The sequence below is a fragment of the Chiloscyllium plagiosum genome, unplaced genomic scaffold (genome assembly GCF_037043375.1).
Source record: "Chiloscyllium plagiosum isolate Xiang-an unplaced genomic scaffold, Cpla_swu_hap1 HiC_scaffold_9, whole genome shotgun sequence".
In the NCBI taxonomy this organism is placed as follows: domain Eukaryota; kingdom Metazoa; phylum Chordata; class Chondrichthyes; order Orectolobiformes; family Hemiscylliidae; genus Chiloscyllium; species Chiloscyllium plagiosum.
In genome coordinates this window covers 68,151,895-68,177,243 of record NW_028270147.1, presented here as the reverse complement: position 1 = coordinate 68,177,243, position 25,349 = coordinate 68,151,895, and the positions used below count along the sequence as shown (strand labels likewise).

Here is a 25,349-nt window from a genome sequence, read left to right as displayed (position 1 = left end):
ACCTGCCTCTGCCACACTTTCAGGCAATGCATATGCTAACTACTTGCTGAGTGCAAGTGATCTTTTGCACACCACTTTTTCATTCTATGACCTTTCGTTCTTGTACCTTTTACAAACGCAAACAACTTCTTCCTGTCTGCTCTATCCAGCTTGTGCGTGATTTTGCTACTGTACTCTCCACAATGCATTTAAATGTACTCTCTACAATGCATTCAAATCCTTCTTATAATGTGCTGCACAGAATTGTACACAATGCTCCAATTGAGGTCTAATGAATATCTTGTACAATTTCAATATCATCTCATTCTATTGTACTTTTTCCCATATTAATAATACTGTATGCTTTATTTATTACTCTCTCCAGCTGTCTTGTCATCTTCAATATCTATGCACGTATACAGTAAGGTCCTTCTGCTCCAACAGCCCCTTTAGAACTGTATTTTGTATTGGCTTCCAGTGTTGTTCTGACCAAAATGCATCACCTCTTGTTTCTCTGCATTGAAAGTCTGCAACCTATCTGCTGACTCCACCACCTATTTATCCTTCTGGAGTTCAACAATGTCCTTCTCACATTTTACAATTCTTCCAAGCTTTATGTCATCTGGAAACATTTAAATTGTCCCCTTTATACCATGATCTACATCATTAATATATATCTGGAAAAGCAAGGATTCCAATACTACCTCTGCAGAACTGCACTACAAACCTTCCCCAATCCCAAAAATATCCATTGACTTTTACTCTGTTTCCTTTCACTCAACCCTTTTATTCCATGGCCTATAATTTTCCCCACAAGTCTACTGTGTGGCACTATATCAGACACTTCGTGAAAGTCCATATACGCCACATCAACAGTTTGTCTCACACCAAGCCTTTCCACTAACTCTTCCAAAAAAAACCTCCAAATTCTAAACCATTTCTGCTACAGAAAACCATGCCGACTTTTCGTAATCAATCCACCTTTTTCCATGTGGCTACTAATCCTATCTCGAATAATTGTCTCTAGAATCTTCCCCAGCTGTTAAACTAACCTTGATTTATAATTGCTGGGCTTTCTTGATCAGGCCATTTGTTTACAATTTTCCAGTCTTCTGGTACTTTCTAAGTCTAGGGAAGACTTAAAATTATGACCACTGCCCATGCAATTTCCTCTGTCACTTCCTTCAAAATCCTTCGGGTCATCTCATTTAGTCTCAGTGCCTTGTCAACTTTAATTGGGTTCAAGTACTGTATATATAAAGAAAAGTTTTCCAGATAGATTTATGGTATGTAGTTGGTTGAAATATAGCTCTAACTAAGAAATGTATGCCTGGATTTTGTCTGAAACCCAGAGGATGGTTGAATCAAAATGTAATGTTTTGGAGTATGATTATCCAATCCTGTTTTCTGAATGTGAAGCACATGAGTTACTTCTTTACTAAAGAAGTAATATGGTATGGCCTTGGCACTTAAACTACAAAACAGAAGCACAAGTCATAGAGTTGTACAGCACCTAAACAGACCCTTTGGTCCAACTCATTAATGTCAACCAAGTTTCCCAAGTTAAACTGGTACACTTGCCTGCCTTTAGCTCATATCCCTCAAAACCTTTCCTCTTCATGTACCTGTCCAAATGTCTTTTAAATGTTATAACTGTATCTGCATCTACCACTTCCTCTGGATGTTCATTCCGCATACAAACCACCCTCTGTGTGGAAAAGGTTGTCCATGGGGTCCCTTTTAAATGTTTTTCCTCTCACCTTAAAAATATGCCCTGTAATTTTGAACTCTTCTAAGCTATAAGACCATAAGATATTGGAGTAGAAATTAGGCCTATTGAGTCTGCTCCGCATTTCAATCATGGTTGATAACTTTCTCAATCCCATTCTCCCGTTTTCTCCCCATAACCTTTGATCTCCTTGACAATCAAGAAGCTATCTATCTCTGTCTTAAATATACTCAGTGACCTGGCCTCCTCAGCCTTCTGTGGCAATGACATCATAGATTCATTACTCTTTGGCTGAAGAACTTTCTCCTCATCTTTGTTCTAAAGGGTCTTCCCTTTACTCTGAAGCTGTGCCCTTGGGTCCCAGTCTCTCCTGCTAATGGAAACATCTTCCAAATGTGCAGTCTGTCCAGATCATTCAGTATTCTAAGTTCCAATTAAATCCCCCCATATCCTCTAAATTCCACTGAGTATTGACCCAGAGTCCTCAAACGCTCCTTATATGTAATGCCTTTCATTCCTGGGATCATTCTCGTGAACCTCCTCTGGACCTGCTCCAGAAGCAGTACATTCTTCCTGAGGTATAGGGCCCAAAATTGCTCCCAATACTCTAAATGTGGTCTGATCAGAGCTTTTTACAGCTTCAAAAGTGCATCCCTGCTTTCATATGCTAGTCGCCAACATTGTATTTGCCTTCCTAACTACTGACCCAACCTGCACGTTTACCTTAAGAGGAACTCCCAAGTCCCTTTGCACCTCAGATTTCTGAATTTTCTTCCCATTTAGAAAATAACGTATGCCTCTATTCTTCTGACTAAAGAGCACGATCCCACACTTTCCCAAGTTGTATTCTATCTGCGACTTTTTTTGCCCACCCTCTCAACTCATCTCAATCCTTCTGTAGCCTCCCCACCTCCTCAATGCTACCTGTCCCTCCACCTATCTTTGTATACATTCCTTCATCTAGATCAGTAATGTATAGGGAAAAGACCTTTGGTAGTTACCTTATTTATGCCCTTGATGATTTTATAAACCTCCAAAAGGTCACCCCTCAACCTCCCATGCTCCAGTGAAAAAAGTCTCAGCCTATCCAGCCTCTCCTGATGACTCAAATCCTCTAGTCCTGCCCACATCCTTATAAATCTTTTCTGACTTAATAATATCCAATTTAACAATATCCTTCCTATAGCTGGGTGACCAGAACTGTACACAATGCTCTAAAAGTGGTCTATGCGCTGTACAACTGCAACATGAATAAGAAACAAAACAATGTTTTGGGAATCAAAGCCTGATGGAAGTTTAGACAGATTGTTAACGTTCATGAATAAATTTTATATCGAGGTTATTACTGACAACTTATAGATATGTTTGGACTTTAACAAATTCAGGAAACATGCAGATTGTTCCATTTTCAGCTTTGGGGGTAATAATACGTTAACACCTTTGAAAAGAGGGATTATTCCTTGTACAATAGCCAGAATTATTTTATGATGAATGTAGAATCCAGTGAAATGCTGTTGTTATTAAGTAGGCCATCATTGGTGTAAAGATAAAACTGCCTTAGCCTGACTGGACCATAGGGCTACTGTCTCATTAGACAGAGATGACAGATACTGGTTTAACATGCTTCAGACAAGGGGAGAGGATGAGAAGGAAAGTCCTTTATGATGACCTCAGCTGGTTCTGGAATTGAACCCACATTGTTAGCATCACTCTACGTTGTAAACTGGCTGACCAGCCAACTGAGCTAATTGACCCCCCTTAACCTAGAAACAAAAACAGAAGTTGCTGGAAAAGCTCTGAGGTCTGGCAGCATCTGTGAAGAGAAATAGTTAACATTTCGGGCCCTGTGACTTTCCTCAGAACAGTTCAGTACCTTGGGAAGGGTACTGTAATTAGCTCTACTTTTTCAGAACATTTGAATGTATTGCATATAGACAGCAAAGCTTTCATTAAAGCCAAAATCATGATGAGAATGTGGTGAACTTAAGGTAAGGTGTAAGGCCATTAGAAACTTGTTTCAAACAGGGAATATGGTTTATTGTAAGAGGGGTGGAGAGGCTTATAAAGTGGAGAAAAGCTTTGGGCAGAGATAGAAAATGAATAATTGTACAGCATGGGAACCAGATTGTTTGAATACATTTTTCAAGGTTATTTTGTACAGATTACAAATTTGCAGGTTCTATAAAGTGAAGAGGAGCTAAATACTTCTCACACCAATTATATTTTGAGGATCAAAATATCACAGTGCCTGATGGACAAGGCTATTGGTCCCAAAGCACAAGCGCAAAAATGGATACTAAAATTAAATACTTATTAGAAGCAGTGAGTGAACGAAGAAAAGTAACTATTATAAATAGAGCAGGGGATGCTGGTGGTTGCTTGCAATAGGATGATGGGCAAAATGGTTAAGCCCATGAATTGGAAACATTACATTTTTAAAAAATGTAAAATATAATGCAATGCAAGCTTAACCAATGGGTCTGGGAGTGAACATGTCCCTAGAAAGAGATTGTTAGCAGTTGAAAGATATGCTGTAAGTAGGAAGGGGCAGGTAGCATAAGGCTAGAGAGCATAGTTTAACTCAGACCATAAGTATAATACACCAGGAACAGAACCCCACATGATTGTAACCACTAAGACTTTCCAAACAAGTTAGAAGACAAGTTAATTAAAGATGTCAAACAGGAAGAATTACAAACGTGGGTGATTTGGGATGTACAGGGAGGTGCCAAAAAGGGGGCAGCCAGCCCTATCATATAGATTGATGTACACCAAAATGCTTTTCCTGACGGAATGATTAAGCCTAAAACCAGGCTAGTGGCACATCATTTAGAATAAAACCTGAAGGACCAAGGTATGTTTGGATTCACCTGCAGCAGGAAAAACAGTTTTGAAAATATTCCCAGCTTTAGTTCACAACAAATACTTGGAAATATAGATCAATTGTGTTTTTGTGAATTTTATAAACAACTTGGATGAGAAAGTAGAAGGCTGGTTAGTAAGTTTGCTGATGACACAAAAGTTGGTGGAGTGGTAGATAGTGTGGAGGGCTGTCGTAGGGTGCAACAGGACAGTGACAGGATGCAGAACTAGACTGATAAGTGACAGATGGAGTTCAACCTGGAAAAGTGTGAAGTGATTCATTTTGAAAAGTTAAATCTGAATACAGGGTTAAAGGCAGGATTCCTGGCTATGTGGAGGAATAAAGAGATCTTGGGGTCCATGTCCAGAAATCCATCAAAGTTGCCACCCAAGTTCATAGGGTTAAGAAGGTGTTTGGTGTGTTAGATTTTTATTAGCAGGGGGATTGAATTTAAGAGCTGCGAGGTTATGCTGCAGCTCTTTAAAGCCCTGGTTCGACCACACATGGAATATAGCATTTAGTTCTGGTCACCTCATGAAAGGAAGAATGTGGAAGCTTTAGAGAGGGTGCAGAGGAGATTTACTAGGATGCTACCTGGACTGGAGGGCATGTCTTATGAGAAAGGCTGAGGGAGCTAGGGCTTTTCTCATTAGAGCAAAAAAGGATGAGAGATGACTTGATAGAGGTGTATAAGATGATGAGAGGCGTGGATAGAGTGAATAGTCAGAGACTTTTTCCCAGCACAGAAATGACTATCACTTGGCTATAATTTTAAGGTGACTGGGGGAAGGTTTAGGGGAGATGTCAGAAATCGGTTCTTTACACAGAGAGTGGTGGGTGCGTGGAGTGCACTGCCAGCGGTGGTAATAGAGTCAGATACATTAAGGACATTAGTACGTGGATGATAGTAAAACGAAGGGTATGTACGTTAGTGTGATCTTAGAATAGGATAAAAGGTCAGCACAATATCGAGGGCTGAAGAGCTGTTCTATATCCAATATTCAATTGAAATTAAAGCTGCTTTTTGCAAGGTGCTCAGCTCAAAAGTGTTGTTTATTTGCCCTTTTAAAAGAGGCATCAAGTATGTTGGGACACACTGCAAGTTAAATAAATATATATATGGCCTAAATTATGCCTCAAGATATTGGTACTTCTCAGTAAGTTCTGTCTATTAAAGTTGTCTTGTCTGTTAAAAGTAGACATTGCCATGTTTTATTGATGTATGCAAAATTTCACGCATTTTTGAGATGCATGTGAATGATTTTGTTTGTGTGTGGAATGAGAGTAGGGAATTTGAAAACATTGTCAAAGCAGAAATCAAAATTGGAAGTCAGGCTTCATGAGCCTTTAAAGTATATAGGTTTGGCTATCAGACAGATTAAGCTTGGGGGATATTTCTGAATCAACAGCCTTACATGGACAATGTAAATAGAATCCTGATAGATTGGACCATTTCCACACAAAAAGAAGACTCTGCAACTAAAGAAGAAACAGACCAGTCATGAGAAATTTAATTGGGCAAGTAAACTGATTAAGCACATAATCGGCACAGATGCGGCACTGTATTCATTTAATATTTTAAAGGAATTCCTATATAAGGGCCATTCAGGAAAGAAAAATCTAAATAAACAAAACCAAAGAACTGTAGATGCAGGAAATCAGAAACACAAGCAGAAATTACTGGAAAAACTCAGCAGGTCTGGCAGCATCCATGGAGAAAAAGAAGTTTAAAGATATTGGGTCCAGTCATGGGTGGCACGGTGGCACAGTGGTTAGTACTGCTGCCTCACAGCACAGAGACCTGGGTTCAATTCCCGCCTCGGGCAACTGTCTGTGTGGAGTTTGCACATTCTCCCCGTGTCTGCGTGGGTTTCCTCTGGGTGCTCTGGTTTCCTCCCACAGTCCAAATATGTGCAGGTTAGGTGAATTGGCCATGGTAAATTGCCTGTAGTGTGAGGTGAAAGGGGGAATGGGTCTAGGTGGGTTTCTGTTCGGAGGGTCGGTGTGGACTTGTTGGGCCGAAGAACTGAAAAAAATCTGCTTTTTGAATGCTGTTTTGATAATTATTCACTCTGGAGTAATATCAACATCAGTGAAGAGTGTTATAGAAAAGAGATTAAGGATCGCCTCATTACTAATAAAGAAATGCTAGAAAGAACGGGAAGTTTTTTTTTAAAAAAAGCAAATAATCAGGTATTGGATTACTTTACAAAAATAAATGTTCGGTAAATTTGATGTCATTGAACAGATATACCTCATTACCTTAACCATACCTACAATCTCCAATCTGTGGGTGCTAAGCTGAGGAGGTAAAGGTAGTGAGATAAGGGTAAAAGAAAACCTTCTGATGGCACATAAGCGGCATGGCTGAAACTATGTTGTCATTACAATATCACATGTGTAAATATATGTTCACTGCTCATCATAAGCTGTGTGAGTGACTGTTATTTTAACTGCAACTATAAGAATAAAGATAGAGAAGCTAACCATCCGTAGCACTAGATAATATTCTAACTCAGAATGATAACTATGTTTTGCATAATAGGTCAATCTGTAGTTCATATCCAGAATTATATGGTGGCAGATGTCTTTATCCTGAACTCTGTGAATGTGTGTTTAATGCTATTGCCTCTTGCAGGACCTCCTATCACTCAAAAATAGAGCCTGCTTCTTTGGAGATTGAAAAATTATTCTGCACAGTTTGGGTGTGGTGGTAGCCATTTTTCATTTAAATTGTGCACTTGAGATTTTGTCGATGGAAAGTAACACAGGTCATGATTCAAGCAGCGAGCCACAGGCTCAGCCAATCAATCCAAGTGTCCCCCAAAATTTCATGTTTCTTTCTGTCTTGTCCTCCCTGTCATAACCATCAGCTTTGAACATCTCCATATTCTCAGCCAACTTTTATTTAACTGTTCTCCCAAAGTTACCTGTTGTGCACAGGGCTACAGCTTAGACTTGTTAGACTTGTTAAACACTTCACTAACATCAAAGTCAGGGTAGTAGCAACAATTGATGTTTCCCGTACCTGCAGTATTCCTTGCCCTTTCATGCTCTGTCATCTCCCAACCTTGCATGTTGAATTGCTCCCCACTTCACAATTATTATCCCAAATTAATCCAAGCATACTGCCTCCAATCCCAACAATTGATTTCTCCAGTGTCCCTACCATGGCACTGTCTTCACATAAACCCCACAACCCCACTCTGGACTGAGCTTGGCCTACCCACCTAACAGACTTAGAAAGACAGTGCCTGAACCATGATTTAAAGCAGGCGAGAAAACCCCAGTCACAATAGAGGAGGAATTAGATTTTGTAGCATTGAATAGAAATGTCAAAATTTTAAAAATCAACTAACTACATTGTACATAATCTACCAGAACTCTAATTTACTTTTCCTAACTCATAGATTGAGGCTGCTCAAGTCCTGGATGCTGGTCGTTATACATGTGAAGCCACAAACGTGGCTGGTAAAACAGAGAAGAATTACAACTTAAATGTTTGGGGTATGTTGACTTTGTTGCATAAAAATAGATTAGAGGTTTTCATAATTTCATTTTGTATAACTTGCCAGTAAATATTACAGTGAGATCACTTTTTTAAAATTGTAGTTTTTGAATTTTGCTTAGTTTCTGTATAATACTTTCATGATTACAAAACTTTCCTTCCCCTGTCTGCAGATTAGCCCCCCTCACACCTTGTGGTTTGATGTACCTTCAACAACAGGCTTCCATTTATCCTTGCCAGCAAATGGAATGGCTTACAGTGAAAAAGAGTGGAGTTTATTTGTTTGCAAGAAGAAGCTCTTACCCTTGAAATGCCTGGTTATTCAAAGAGTTACTGTGTGTGAAAGTGGTTTAGGGCTGGGAGGGAGGAGCATCTCCAAGGAAAAGGTTAAATTGAGTTGGAAATACTGAAAGCTGTGTTTAAAGCTTCAAGCTGAGAAAATTCTAGTTCTATGAGGAAAGCTGATAATCTATTACAGGTTGGTTAATTGGCATAGTCTTTCCCAGTTAATTGGTACATTTGCATGGGTCTCCATTCATCTACCAGACACAAAATTGCTGATGTTTAATTCTTACTCGATTGTAATGGTCAGGCAAGGAAGGATATGAATCACCTCTCTTCTTTAACCCCTTTGGTTGGTTGCCACAAATATTTTACTACTTTAGTATGCAAACTATATCACACTTCAATTAAACGTAGCCCCGATCAAAATTAAGGAGGCAATTACAAGGTTTTCCTGAGTGAAAAAAGAATTTTATTAATTAGTAAACCTGAGAAAAACATCCAGTAGACAGTCCTATGAACCTTTAAACCAAGGATGTACCAAGGAAGAATAAAAATAAGTCCTTGAGTTGTTATAGTGAATATGAGAAGACAATTGTTGAGTTGATGCCTTGTTTCGTCAACTGTAGTAAAATTTATAGAATCCTTGAGTTCTTGGTGAATGGATATCTCCAATTTCTGCTGCTGGCTTTCATAATGATGAGGAAACTGGGAAAGAGAGAGAGAGAGAGAGAGAGAGCAGGATTTCCAAGTTTTACTGTTATGCATCAACTCCTTCCTCTGTCCAAAAACTGAAGGCAACTTTCATCCAAATATGTGAAGAAATTTCGGGAAAGTTATAAATCAAAAGTAATAGACAAAGGTTTCTTCATACCTGACTGAGCTTCTTTGCCTTTTGGTAAAATGTTAATTTTGGCTTGGATTGTCTTTATTTATCTCACTTTGGTTTCAAAAACGTAGCTCAACCTGGTCAGGTGACCATTGTGACCACCTTAATTCAGTGTTCTCAGTCTCCCTGCCTCTGGGCCAGAAAGTCTGCACTCAGATCCGACTTGATCCTGATATGTATCATAACATGCCTGAACAGTCGGATTGATTAAGAATATCTAAGTTGGCGTTTTTTTTCATTTTCTTAAAGAAAACATTTTCAGTCTATGAATAATCTCCAGTATTAAAATCAAATGGTAGAAGTTGAATATTGGTAGATCATATTTTACCACTATTGTATTGCCACAATGTGGAGCCAGAAATGTATTACTTCATGTGTATGCCAACTTGTACTCACCCCATCTCCCCCATCCCTACTCCAGGAATTATCTGTGACCAGGTTCACCATCCGAATCAGCTGATCTTGTTAAGGCCCAAAGTAGCAAGCTGCGTCAGGTTGCTTGACGGTGTCTACAGCTCGCTGGCTTTATGAAAATGAAGTTCAGGGTCTAGTTACTTGTAAGCCTCAAGTCACTGTCTTCAGCTTCATATTCTGGAAAGACTGTCCATTTTGTTGCAATTTCTGCCTCAAAATCAATTCCAATGTTGCCTTGATGCCACGGACAATGTAGTGATTTACATAGAAAATGTGGGTCATGTAGGAGATGATTAGTTAAGAATGCGAGAGGTCAGGAGCTGAATGACCCATATATTAGAATATAAAATCTTATCAACAATAAGGAAATAAGATCCAGCCTAATGGAATAAAAATCCAATTTAAAATCCCAAATAAAATGGATTAGAGAACATTTTTTCTGACATCTTGAAGTTATTACTCAAACCACAAAGATAATAAGTTTGGGGATTTAAAATTTTAATTATCTTGTGAAGTATCGGCTTACATCTCTTAGCTTAGATTTCAAGCACGTTGTCAATGTGATGTAACAAGGGACTCATACTCTTGCATCTAGCTGGACAAAAACCTACTCAGGATTGCTTGATCCTGATATTGGTGACATAAGTGAAGGACCATTCCATTTTCTGGCATCGGATTTCTTGGAGTCTGCATTTACCATACTAGTTTAAGAATAAATGTAAATCCTAGTTGGGGAAGTAACTTGACAGCCTCTTCAAGCACACATTTCTGTGCTTTCCCATTTTTAATTTCCTGTTTTCTGTACCTAATGATATTTAAGGATGCAGGACATAAATGGCATCATTGAGATGACATGACTAATGACTGGATTAAAATGCCAGACTTCATTTGCAGCTGACCAGTGCTGCTTTTCTTGAAGCTTAATGTGAGCTAGGCAATAATAGATTTTTAAAAAGGAAACAAAGATTAGTCCCGTAGTTATTTAGCGTCATTGCTGTTATTTTTGGAAATCCATATCCAAAGTTATTGTTCTTAAACTTTCAGTCACTGAAGAAATGTTGGCCACATGCCTTCAGAAAATTGCAGTTTCTGTCAGTTTAGTCTAATACAATTATTGAATATATTCCAACTGCTCTGGGTTGGGGCCAATTGAAGCTATTTTTTATAGAAGGCCTTAGCTTTAGAATGGCAGTTGAAATTAGATTTTCGTTAAACTTTTCAAATAAGTTGAAGTAGAACTAATACAAAATTTGCTCGAATTTCAATAAATCTACCTAAATTTTCCAGACTTTCATTCTTTTATTTTCTTGTATTAACATTTAATGTGCGTTATTCATACAGAGGACTGGAATTGTTCACAAATAATTTATTTTTTTCCACTTGTATTATATCCCCTCAAAAAATGTGGCTTAATTATAACTCAGAACATCTGTCCATATGCTGTTGTCATGTTATGTAAGCAAACTTATATCTTGTTATTTAGTTCCACCCAGTATTCAAGGATTAAATGAACTATCCAAGCTGACAGTCATAGAAGGAAGTCTAATCAGCTTGATTTGTGAATCCAGTGGTATTCCACCACCAAGTCTAATGTGGATGAAAAATGGTGAGTAATTAACATCTACAGAAAAAAATGGTTAAAAGATGTACACTATTAGTTATTACATCAGCCAATATAAAGAATCAGATCATGTTTATGATCCTTGAAATGAAAAAAATCCTCTATACTTGTAGAATGTTTAAAAAGTTACATCATGTTGAAAACCTTTTCCCTTTTAAATTACTGTGTCTCACACATCGAAGGTTTTGCTTATATTATGACTAGGCGGGGAGGAGTGAATTAGCTGCCACTTTTTAACAATTCTAATTGTTAGGTCAATAATTGAAGAGAATAATTAATAAAATTGTCCATTAAAAAGTGCCATACAGCATAGCTAACTAATTGTTCTGCTTTTTCGGTTAAGGTAGAAAAGAGAGAGACAAGGCTTGAAATTTTGATCACCAGTGAGTTAAGATGAGAGAACCAGGGACCAGCTAAGGAATTGAGTTTTTGCAAGATGGTGTGACACATTCTGAGCTGGCATTAGTGGAATTCACATCAAAGTGGAAGTAAGAAGAAGATGGCCCTTCAGGCTGGGTTTTTCTACCCTGTAGTGATTATAACAGGGCCAGCCAGGTAGACCTCATAGAATACGAATTCCTTGATTGGACCTGGTTAGCAGCCCCAATCAGGCCATCTCAGCTGACAAATGTAAACAGGCGTATCAGAGGTTCTGTTCACTCTGATGAAGCCGGTTCAGTGTCAAGGACTTTTCCATGTATAAATAATGGGTGATTTGGTAATGAGATATTGGCTTCTGTGGAGTTATTTTACCAACTTGCTTTGTGATTGGGCTCATTGAAGTGTGTATAGATCATTGCCAGGATTAACACACACATTGATTGTCCTGCTCCTACACTCTTCCTTCTCCCTCCTCTTATCTCCCTGCATAATCTCTCCTTGTGCCTCTCTCTATTACTCTTTCCCTCTCTCTCAATCTTCTTTCCCTCTCCAGTCTCCCCCATCCCCCCAATTCTCTTCTTTCTCCTTCATTTTCCTCTTCTCTCACTCTCTCCTTCCTTCTTTCAAACACTTTCCCCTCCATCTCTCTCAGCTTCAATGTCTGTCTCTGCCTCCTCATTCCACCTACCTCATACACTTCCCTTCCTCACAAATCCCCCATCTATCCTTCCTCATGTTGTACCCATCTCTCTGCCCTTCATTGTCTCCTTCTGACCCAACTTTGCCCACCTCCTGGCCATCCATCTTTGCCCACCTCCCTGCCATCCACCTTACCCCATCTCCTTCCTCTCTAACTTCCCTCTCGCTCACTAGCAGTTACACATGAAAATGGCAAGAGGGAAGAAGGTCACAAATTAGAGAATTGGTGAGTAGAAGGGACAAAATTAACAAGAGGATTGACTTTTGAAGGATCAGAGAGGGAAATGGAAAGTTGACAAGAGGTAGCAAGCAGGAGGGATGCAATGAGTAGAAGGGAGCCAATAAGTGGAACAGAGCTGTGAGTGGGATGGAGTAAGTAGGTGTAGGCAGCAAGCTGAAAGATCTACGAGCATGGGGAATGGTGAACAGTAAATAAGTAGAAAGAGTTAGTACATTGTACAGAGTTAATAGGTATTAGCAATTGGAACATGGTATATAGTTATGAGTAGGATTATCATCTTTTTTGTGCTTCACCTACCAAGATAGCTTATTTGATTAACTAAATCACAATCAATCCAGAAGTTTTTTTTTGTATTGTACATGCAACTTGATAAAATATTTCACCATGCCAGTTGGCCCTCGCAACATTTTTCTAATAAATACCCTTGCTTTGATCAGAATGCTTAATGCTTAGCTTGCTTTTTTATCCCTTGTGAACCTGTGATATGACTATTAATAAATTGGCAATGATTTATTTGTACTCCAAGAACCCATTGTTTTTCTCTCCCACCTAGACTTGCACCTTCCAAGTATTAACCTATCTATTCTTTCTGCCACAACATACTACCTCATATTATCTGTGTTGAATTTTATTCACCATATTTTTGCCCATTTTGTAAGGTTATTAATAATGTCCTCCTGCAATTCTGTTGCAATCCACTTCAGTATTGACTAACACCACTGCCCCTTATTTGGTGTCATTATCAAATTTAGAAATGTGGTCTTTGTTGTTGATGCAAGTTGTGAACAGTAGTAGTTCCAGCACTGTTTGTTAATCACACACTATTGCTGCTCCTTGTCTTGAAGCCAATTACCACTTTTTCTGCTAATTGTCCCTGAGTTCACATACTCTAACTTTATTCTTAGTCTGTCATATAGTGATTTATCAAAAAGCCTTTTGAACATCTAGCTAAATTACATCTACTACATTGTCAATGTCTACTATTTCTGCTGCCATCTCAAAAAATTCAATAAGGTTGACAAAGCAAGGGTTTCGTTTTTGAAATCCATGCAGACTATTCAGTCTGGAATCCCTCATTTCAAAATGTTCTGCTTCTCACCTTTTAAAGATTCCATTATTTTTCCCATAATTGTTACTAAGCTCTCTAGTCTATAATTTGCTGACATGTTCTGTCCCTGTCCTTAAATATAGGAGTTACATTAGCAATAGTTTTTGAGATCTAGTTTTCAGGAACAAGAGTGTATGAAAGGTTTAGTTGGGCAACAGTTGTAGTTTAGAAATGAGGACATCCACACCTGAGAAGAGGAAACCACTTGCAATGTAACCCTACATGTTCAAGTTCCATCTGCTCCAGAGGTAACAGGTTTATTTGAAATATCTGTAAGCTAGCATGTGGTCCAGCAAGAGAAGTTGAATGGTCATCAGTTTAATGTGAATGGGGTCCATAGAAGCAAGCTGAGTACATGCATTGATAAAGATTCATACATTGGTCTGGCTTCAACGTGTGCAAAATAAAGTGGCAAACTGGAAGCTGCTGTCAGTGAACCCACACTTGTCCATTGGGGGCACTGTAGTGCATCTGACAGGTTGTGATCTCCCTTGTAATTGGCAACTGGTGAGAACGTCCACTTTAATGCTATCTGTAAGAACGTAAAATATACATTTCAGTTGTAGGTGTAATTATTTTGTATCTCCATTTTTAATGATGTACTAACTTCATCATCATTGCCTAACCCTGAAAATCCAAATTCACATTTGAGTAATATCACATTTTTTCTTAACTGGAATTCACTGTCTAGAAATATGGTGGAGGCTGGTTCAGTTGAGACATTCAGAAGACATTAGATGTTTCTATTCAGATAAACAATGTACTTTGTTCACAATGAAAAGCAAGAGAGTGACACTAATTCATGATGCTCTTTCAGACAATGGGTGCAGATTGGTTGGGCAAATGGCCTCCATACACACCATAAAAATTCTGTGATTCTCTGATTAAAAAGTCCACATATTTGACTAAGTAGATTTTTTAAAAGTAATTGCTTACTTACCTTGCTGGTATCATTGTTGTTGCATGTCACAATATCCTCTTGATGCCAGCTTTAAATTGATGTCTAGGAAAAGGAAATCCCTGCCACAGAGATGACTAAATCTTTGCAAACAGCATCTTTTGAGTTCAGTAGTAAAATACCTTCATTGTTGACTGCAAAATCTTGTATATGTCCCTATTTGTTGAGGCTTGGCATTTGGACACAGCATGATATCTCTTTGCCGACAGGTTTAAATCCATGAGGAGGCCAACATCCTTCCAAGTTTAAGAAATTAATGCCTTCACTTCTCAGCTGCAGCCCCAAACAGGGTTTTCCAACATTGCTATAGTTAGTATTCTGACAAAAGAGTTTCCTTCATATGACACAGTTTTAATGCAATACTTATGAAATACTTCGATGTTAACTGATATTACTGCACTCAGCTTTGTAATTTATAATTTCGATAACTGGCATTTAATTTCACATTTTTGATCCTTTCTGTTCTGCCTAATTCAAATGTTAGATAAAGAAAGGATATACTGTTAGACGTTTGTGTTTCCACTTTGTTCCTTAATTCAAGAAGATACACTTCAAAGGGTGAGGGATAAAAAGATACAAATGAACTGTGTAGATATTTGTAATTTCTTCGCATTTGTCTGTGTAAACCGGTAACTGTCAGGGAAGTACTTGACTGCTAATTTGGAGTTACAAAGTCATTATGTATTATGGCATCATTTCTTCACAAACTTGCTACAGAATTTGTTTTGTACTTATTACTTCTCAGGATCTCCATTGCTAAATGACCATATTGGACAAGTCCGTATTGTCTCTGGAGGGCGACAGCTCCAAATCTCAAATGCTAAAATATCTGACGGTGCATCCTACACTTGTGTGGCATCTAATATCGCTGGAAATAGCATAAAAGAATACACATTGGAGGTTTATGGTATTTACAGAACTTTGTCTTAACTTTATATTCACAAAAAAATCAGCTATCTTTGCCTTGTTACTAACCCTGCACCGGTTAATACATAAGAATATTTCATCATTGTTCTTGATATTTATTAAAATATACTGCGAAACAGCAAACCAACAATAACAACATTGTGTGTGCGTGAATAGGATCTTTAATAGAAAGTTGCTTCACAAGACCACTATATTAAAAAAAAATGACACTGAGCAACAACCAAGATGAAAATCTTGGTCAAAGAGCTTGATCTAAGAAGTATTTTAAAGGATGAAAATGAAGCAGGGAGACCAAGAGGTATAGGGAAGATATTACCGAATTTGGAGCCAAGGCTATTGATGACCCTGTCACCAATGATAAAGTAATTAACATTGGCATTGCTCAAGAAGTCAAAATTAGAAGAGCACAGATATCTCGGAGATTATAGAGATACAGAAGGGTGAGGACCTTAAATAATTAGAAAAAAGGATGAGCTTTTTTTAAATCCAAATGGGTTTTCTGGGAGTCAACATACAACAGTGAGCTCAGGAGTGAAAGGTGAATGGGACTTGGTTTGAGCTCAGACAGGTGACAGGGTTTGAACGACCCTAAAGTTCACAGAGTAAGATGTAACAGACCAACTACATAAACTGATATATTTAATAATACTGGAAAATGAGCAAGACAATCTGTGATACTGACATAATTAGCAGTGCATCCACTTATTTTCACTTATTGATACATTTGAGGCTCTTGTTACAAGAATATGACCTTTTAAAAGTGTGGTTCTTAAAATTTTCTATTCACATTTTATAAATCTTCTTTTGATGTGTAACTAAGAAAAGTATAAAAGTATGAAAAATTTGGTACAAACATAAACATGTGAATGAAACTAGAACTTGTTCTCATTCACAAATATTAACTAAGTGAAGATATTTAATATGCTTTGAATCTTTTGACAATAAGCAAGTGACTTAGGTAGATTATTTCTACAATTCAACTTCCTGACTTTGATACAATTATGCCTTTGTGATTCTTGATAAACATACCTTTTTTTCAGCTGGACGTCAGAATAGATTTTAATTTCTTGGAGCTCTTGAGGAGCCTGCACTGTAGGGGAAACTTATAACTGTGAGATTGGCCAATTTGGGCAATCTCAATCAATGGCAACAAGATGAGATCACTATCGAATTAAAGACTAATTCTTTAGATATGAGCCAAGATCTGCAGCTGTTGCTGAATTCAGACTGGTGGGGAGGACATTTCAGCCTGCTTGAAGCACTCGTTCCCCTAGTCTGCCTCCAAAAGGACACCTCCAGGCCTGAAATCCATCTCCTAGTTCCTGCAGGGCCCAGCACAATTGGACAACCCACATTAGCTTCAGTAATAGGCCTGAATGATCCTTTTAATTCCTTTACCTATCTCTTATGGATGTAAGAGAGGAACCTTGATTATTTGAAGGACACGGGTGGGAAGTATTTCATTCAGTTAGTCAAACTCTGGATAATCGAATGCCAGATAACATAGTGTAGCCGAGCATCGGGACCTTACGATCTTGCCGGATATTCTGATATTTGGATGATCAAATGTCGGATAATTGAGCTTCCTGTCTATAGCCCTGTTTCATCCTGGCTACACCATCCCAAATCTTGCTTCCAGGAAAATGGACCATGGCCAGATTGAGCCAAAGAACTGCCACACTGGCTAGCATCAGCCTGTGTTCCAAGCCCCAACAGAGCGTAAAAACCCTACATTTGATGCTGTTCAGGGAAAGAAATGGTGCAACACTGTCATTATGAAGTTTCGATCCAAATGGGCACATTAAAGTTTATTTCATCAGACAAATATCCGTTCCTCTCTATTGCACTTGTGCAGCACATTTGTACCTTTTTAAAAACAAAAAGTGCTATCTGTTTCTTATATTCTTAGTATTTTGGGGAACTGAAGTGAAATGAGTTTGCATAGTCAATATCCAGTTGGCATCAATTAGAAAGCAAATAACTAAAATTTTGCATTAATTTGTGGAGGACCCTTAATAGCCAGGTGGGTATTGATACCACCTAATGTTATACTAAGCTCCTAAAGCCCGCGGTTCAATCCTTGGTCTATGCTAAGTCACCTGACTTCTGCGAGGACAACAATACAGACCCAAGAATCAACTTCAGTGCACTAGGAAAGAAATAGTTACATTTCCCATTAATGATCATTGCATAATAACTTGTATTGTAACTTGAAAAATGGAGAAAAGATGCCAAGTCATACTTAACTCACAGGATTCATAATCTTTCAATAAGAATGGCTTTTAGTTAGTGAGGCAGCGAGAAAAGAAGAGCTCTTTATGGTTTCTATAGTTGTTTAGAGGAGAAATATTCAGATTATCAACTTGATCTTCATTATGTGCAGGCATCCAAATAATAGCAAATAACATTGGCCATCTTTCCAATAAATGATGGGTAAATATGGTGTGTGGCTGTACTGAAGTGAGAAATGATTTAAGCAATCTCTTCTAATTGCAGTACAGTAAAGAACTCTCTCTCTCTCTGAGTTTATCACAATTTGCAAAAGTATCTAATGGAAATTTGCTATGTGAATTACAAACATTTTCCATGTGAATCAATTAAAGAAATACAAATCAAGGGATTCATAAGTGAATTATAATTTGGATGACAAGTTGTCCCATTCACTCTTCAGCAATTAAGATATTCAGAATGAAAAATTGACTTGCAATATGCCATTGAAACATTGATAAAATTTTCTTCTCCAGTGTAATTTTATTTAGATGTTGAACTTTTTATTGCTTGACAGTCCGGCCAACTATTAGTAATAGTGGAAGTCACCTGAATGAAGTCAGTGTTATTCGGGGGAATGACATTACCTTAGAGTGCAAAACCCAGGGGATTCCTCGTCCTGCACTGACATGGATGAAAGATGGCCGCCCTCTTGTGAATAGCAGAAGAGTGAGCATCCTGAATGATGGACAGCTATTACGGGTTCAGAACACACAGATTTTTGACGCTGGCCGCTATGTGTGTGTGGCTGAGAGTGTAGCAGGACAGGTTGATAAGAGATATAACCTTAACGTACATGGTAAGTTGAAATTTAATGCATCCAGTAGTTAAATTGAAATGATCCTATCGTCAATAAATTTATAATAAGATGTATCAAAGTTTTTCAACATTGTGGGATGCAACAACCTGGATACTTGTTCTGTTATAACGCGCATTTCGTTGACGCAAATTCACTGTAATGTGATTATGAATTGGGGATGCTGTTTCTACAGCATGAACTTTTAAAATGTGTGTTGGTAGTAATGTGATTACAGGACCAACACTAAGCGCTATTTCTAAATCGCATTTTTTCTATAACGTGGGGTTACACAAGAACCCAATATTCGCATTATAGGAGAACTGACTGTACCTAATTGCCACTATATTTTAGCTGTTTTCCACAATCACTGGTAATGAAATTTAGCAACACAATAATTATTTCTCATTATTTTTCAAACAAAATTCCCACTTTTTTAACAAGACCTAAAGTTTGTACGTACATTTAGTTAGTCAGTTCTTAATCTGAACCAGTGAACGGATAAATGGAAGCAATTTATTTTGACCTTTTGAGTCTGGAATTTAGAGTCCTGAAAGATCTAAATACTCCCCTCTTTTGCCAATATTTGCAAACAAAATTCAATATTACCTAAATGATGAGGAGCAAAGTTTGCATTTTCTATCTGGAAGTAGGACCAATTTCAGGATAGGTGGAAGTAACTTAATTTTTTGACAATATAGAGTCAAACTGTGAATTCAGAATAAAAGGCCTGACTTGCTACATTGTCAATTGAAGCATTTAAATTGGAACTAGTGGAAGATATGCATCTGGTTATGATTTATCCAAGTATTAGATTAGCGGGTTTTGAAATGATTTGTAGCTCAGGTTGAGATTCTGGATGTGAGTTTGCTCGCTGAGCTGGTAGGTTCGGTTTCATCACCATGCTAGGTAACATTGTCAGTGAGCAGCCGGTGAAGCGCTGGTGCTAATACCCCGCTTTCTATTGATGCGTTTAGTTTTCTTTGGTTTGGTGATGTCATTTCCGGTTCTTTTCCTCAGGGGATGGTAAATGGAGTCCAAGCCAATGTGTTTGTTGATAGAGTTCTGGTTGGAATGCCATGCTTCCAGGAGTTCTCGTGCGCCTCTCTGTTTGGCTTATCCTAGGATGGATGTGTTGTCCTAGTCAAAGTGGTGTCCTTCCTCGTCTGTATGTAAGGATATTAGTGATATTGGATCATGTCTTTTTGCAGCTAGTTGATGTTCATGTGTCTTGGTGGCTAGTTTTCTGTCTGTAGTACTTATTACAGTCCATGCAAGGTATTTTGTAAATGACGTTTGTTTTGTTTGTTGTCTATATAGGATATTTTAAGTTCATTAGCTGCTGTTTAAGTGTGTTGGTTGGTTTGTAGGCTACCATGATGCCAAGAGGTCTGAATAGTCTGGCATTCATTTCAGAGATATTTTTGATGTAGGGGAGAGTGACTAGGGTTTCTGTGCATGTTTTGTCTGCTTGTTTAGGTTTGTTGTTGAGAAATTGGGGGACTGTGTTCATTGGGTACCTGTTCTTCTTGAATATGCCAAACCTAAACACAAATAGAAAGTGACCCATAACATCAGTGCTTCACCGGATGCTCATTGATGATGTTGCCCAGTACGGTGACGAAACGTGTGAAAATGAACCTTCCAGCTCAGCGAGCAAACTCACATCCAGAAGTATTAGATTAATAGGGACAAATATTCTGGTTGGAGTTCAGGGAACTTTGCAAAATGTGATGAGAAGAATCCAATGCAAGCCTTTTAATTTTGGACATTTATTTACATGTCTACATGTGTGGCAGTTGACCACATTCTAAAATTTCTCTGGCTAGAATGTGCTCATTTTATGATGTTATGATCCCAACTGATGTTACGAGCCAAGTCAGATTCCAGATTGTAACCTGAGTTCATAGATCTTTTCATTTTCATTTTCCTTTTCCTTTTCATTAATGTTGCAGTAACACAGGCCTGCGGATTGTCTTCAGGTTTATGACCCAAAAGGTGAAAACAAAACCAAAGCCAAGTTATCTAGGTATAGAACACAAATAGAAAAATATTAAAACATCTGGCTAGACAATATTTCAACTTATTTTCCAACACCATTACTTTACACTGATTCAAACCCAGAGAACTGACACCTTAACACAAATATTTAGTCATGATTTGGAGATGCCAGTGTTGGACTGAGATGTACAAAGTTAAAAATCACACAACACCAGGTTATAGTCCAACAGGTTTAATTGGAAGCACACTAGCTTTCGGAACGACGCTCCTTCATCAGGTGATAGTGGAGGGCTCGATCGTAACACAGAATTTATAGCAAAAATTTACAGTGTGATGTAACTGAAATTATACATTGAAAAACTGATTGTCTGTTAAGCCTTTCATCTGTTAGAATACAGTGATAGTTTCACTTCTTTCATGTGTAAATCACAAAACCTTTTTTTAAAAGTTGCATTCTTGGGTTAGCTGTTAACAATGGTAATAGCTAGACAATATGTTGAAGGTGTTGGCCCCCTGTGTTCTCTGTTTATGCCATGATGTTTAGATTGATTCTAATCTAAAAATTGAGATAACGGAGTTTTACATAAATTCATGCAATTTTTGAGCAAAGTACAATGTAACTCTGCAAGTACAAATTCACCCCACAGAATATATGTGTGCATGTGGGTCTTTGTCTGTCTGTGTGTGTGACTGTCTGTCTGGGGTGGGGGTTGTGAGTGTGAGAAAGTGTGCGTGTGTGTGTGTAGCAGAGTGTCTTAAGTCTGTGAGGAGGTGCATGTGGAAGTGTGTGTGTGTGGGTTTCTGTGTGCGCGTCTGTGTGTACCTGTGTGAGAGTGTGTGTGTGTGTGTGTGTAGTGCAATGGTGATCACCTGTAATGTGACATGAACCCAAGGTCCCGGTTGAGGCCCTCCCTATGGGTACTGAACTTAGCTATCAGCCTCTGCTCAGCCACTTTTCTCTGCTGCCTGTTCCGAAGTCCACCTTGGAGGATGGTCACCCGAAGGTCTGAGGCTGAATGTCCTGGACCACTGAAGTGTTCCCCAACTGGGAGGGAACCCTCCTGTCCGTTGATTGTTGTGCAGTGCCCATTCATCCGTTGTTGTAGCCTTTGCTCGATTTCCCCAATGTACCATGCCTCCGGGCATCCTTGCCTGCAACGCATAAGATAGACAATGTTGGCTGACTCACATGAGTACCTACCATATACAAGGTGGGAGGTGTCCCCATGCGTAATAGTGGTATCTATGTCCACAATTTGACACGTCTTGCAGCGTCCACGATGACAGGGTTGTATGGAGTTGTCCTGAGAGCCGGGCAGTTTGCTACAAACAATGACCTGTTTGAGGTTTGGCAGTTGTTTAAAGGCAAGTAGTGGAGGTGTGGGGAAGGTCTTGGTGAGGTGTTCATCCTCATTGATAATGAGTTGCAGGTCACGAAGAACATGGCATAATTTTTCAGTTCCTGGGAAGTACTGAAAAACGAAGGGTACCCTGTCAGTTGCAGCATGTGTCTGTCTCCTGAGGAGGTCATTATGGTTCCTTGCTGTGGCACATCGGAACTGGCCGTCGATGAGTTGAGCATTGTACCCTGTTCTTGTGAGGGCATCCTTGAGTACTTCCAGGTGTCCGTCACGTTCCTCCTCATCTGAGCAGATCCGGTGTATGGTAGGGCTTGTCCATAGGGAATGGCTGTTTCAATATGTTTTGGGTGGAAGCTGGAGAAGTGTAGCATTGTGAGGTTGTCTGTGGGTTTGCGGTAGAGTGTGGTGCTGAGGTGTCCATTCTTGATGGAGACGCATGTGTCCAAGAATGAGACAGATAGTCGAGAGTAGTCCATGGAGAGTTTGATGGTGGGATGAAACTTGTTGATGTCACTGTGTAGTTTTATCAGTGACTCCTCACCATGGGTCCAGAGGAAGAAAATGTCATCAATGTACCTGGTGTACAATGTTGATTGGCGATCCTGCATAGAGAAGAAGTCTTGTTCGAACCTGTGCATAAACATGTTGGCATATTGGGGTGCAAATTTGGTCCCCATGGCTGTTCCATGTGTCTGGATGAAGAACTGGTTGTCAAAGGTGAAGACGTTGTGATCGAGAATAAAGCGGATGAGTTGTGGGATGGTGTTTGGAGACTGGCAGTTGTTGGTGTTGAGTGTTGAAGCTGTTGCTGCAATGCCATCCTTGTGGGGGATGCTGGTGTAGAGTGCGGAAACGTCCATTGTGACGAGGAATGTTCCCGGTTCAACTGGTCCGTGGGTGCTGAGTTTCTGTAAGAAATCCATAGTGTCGTGACAGAAGCTGGAGATCCCCTGTACAATAGGTTTCAAGATGCCTTCCACATAGCTGGAGAGATTCTCACATAGGGTCCCATTGCCCGACATGATGGGACGTCCCGGTGGGCCTCAACCAGGACCTTGGGTTCATGTCACATTACAGGTGATCACCATTGCACTACACACACACACACACATACATACATTCCTACACACACACTCTCACATGCACATGGACACAGGTACACACAGACGTGCAGACAGACACCCACACACACCCTTATAGACACACACACATGCACCCCCTCACAGACTTAAGACACTCTGCACTCACTACACACACACACACACACACACACACACACACACACACACACACACACACACACACACACACACACACACACACACACACACACACACACACACACACACACACACACACACAAATCCCCCACCCCAGACAGACACACACAAAGACAGACAAAGACCCACATGCACACATATATTTTGTGGGGTGAATTTGTACTTGCAGAGTTACATTGTACTTTGCTGAAAAGCTGCATGCATTCATGTAGAACTCTGAGCTCAAAAACTGCATGAATTTATGTAAAACTCTGTTATCTCTCTTTTTAGATTAGAATCAATCTAAACATCATGGCATAAACAGAGAACACAGGGGGCCAACACCTTCAACATATTGTCGAGCTATCACCATTGTTAACAGCTAACCCAAGAATGCAACTTTTAAAAAAAAGGTTTTGTGATTTACACATGAAAGAAGTGAAACTATCACTGTATTCTAACAGATGAAAGGCTTAACAGACAATCAGTTTTTCAATGTATAATTTCAGTTGCATCACACTGTAAATTTTTGCTATAAATTCTGTGTTACGATCGAGCCCTCCACTATCACCTGATGAAGGAGCGTCGCTCTGAAAGCTAGTGTGCTTCCAATTAAACCTGTTGGACTATAACCTGGTGTTGTGTGATTTTTTAACAAATATTTAGGTTTGATTTGATTGATTCTGCCCACTTTTAATCTGTGAACTGTGGAGTTGTTTCATGTGAATATTCACTTTCTCAGCTTCTAGTAACCTACAGATTTCTAATCAAAGACTCCTGCTCTAGAAGTTACACAAACAAAAATTTTCTACTAAGGCAACTCATTCCCTTAATTACTCAGGGAGGGGTGGGGGTGTTATTTCTAGCAGAGAGATTATCCTTAACTTCCAGTCAGGTCTCTTCTGACCTGTTCTAAAAACATTTGATGTCTTGAGTTTTCTAAATTAAAAATCAATCCTTCATTATTCTAAATTGAAACAAGCTAATGGCCTTCAATGTTTGTCTGTCATAAAACATCCAAGTATGAGCAATTTTCCATTAATACTGCAGGGGTCTGAAATCACTTGCTCTCTGACACATGCTGAATTCGGTCACCGTTCCAAAAGGATTGTAAACACTTCAAAAAAGTAACTGGTACCACTATTTTTGAAACACAAACCCTAAAAAAGATTTTATAATGTGTGTGTACAGTCAATTCTGATATAACGTGATATTTCCTTTCTTGCATGATCTTGTATTATAAGAAAATTACACAATAGCCGCGCCATTTAAATGAATGGGACCGGAATCACATTATAGAGAGAAAGTGAGGGCTGCAGATGCTGGAGATCAGAGCTGAAAATGTGTTGCTGGAAAAGCGCAGCAGGTCAGGCAGCATCCAAGGAACAGGAGAATCGACGTTTCCTGAAGAAGGGCTTGTGCCCGAAACGTCGATTCTCCTGTTCCTTGGATGCTGCCTGACCTGCTGCGCTTTTCCAGCAACACATTTTCAGCCGGAATCACATTATACCCAGTACAAATAAGAAAAGTTCACATTCTGTAAATAACGGTCTAAATTTTTCAATTGCATTAAAGTCAATTTGCATTGAAGAAACACACGTTATAGCAAAACCGACTGTATATCTATTACATACCTTTGATACCGTTTGTGAATTCCCAATCTTTATCTTTCTCTTTCTCTCTCTCTCTCTCTCTCTCTCTGTTAGCAGCACAATAGAAAGAGAGACACATACAATTAAACACATTCCAAAATTCAAGGCAAAAATTTTTGAGTGTCATCCTAACTGCTCTTATCCAATACATAGTCATTAGTTTTAGAGCAATCTTTAAAGTATAAAGATGTGTGCCAATGATGGTCATATGACTCTGACATCAGCAAGAGAGGTTAAGGTAAGACATCAGACTGAAAATTGCACGTGAAGAGATCTGTCTTTGACACTAGCCCAGAGTGCTGTATTTAGTCATTTGCAATGTACAGATGAAAATAAGACAGTATTACAGTATATCAGGGATGGAAAACCTTACTTAACGAACGAGTTGCCTCAAGCAGAATATATACATCGAC

At 38.9% G+C, this 25,349-nt stretch overlaps 1 protein-coding gene across 3 annotated transcripts in view; it reads left to right on the top strand.

Moving 5' to 3' along the window:
• Positions 1 to 25,349, top strand: part of hmcn1 (hemicentin 1) — a 607,098-nt gene that overhangs the window by 384,241 nt on the left and 197,508 nt on the right. For all 3 annotated transcript variants that reach the window (XM_087990747.1, XM_043699541.2, XM_087990748.1), the window contains exons 42-45: positions 7,982 to 8,078; positions 11,148 to 11,270; positions 15,418 to 15,579; positions 18,385 to 18,666. In XM_087990747.1, coding sequence (XP_087846873.1) covers positions 7,982 to 8,078; positions 11,148 to 11,270; positions 15,418 to 15,579; positions 18,385 to 18,666 — 664 coding nt within the window. The remainder of the gene's footprint in view (positions 1 to 7,981; positions 8,079 to 11,147; positions 11,271 to 15,417; positions 15,580 to 18,384; positions 18,667 to 25,349) is intronic.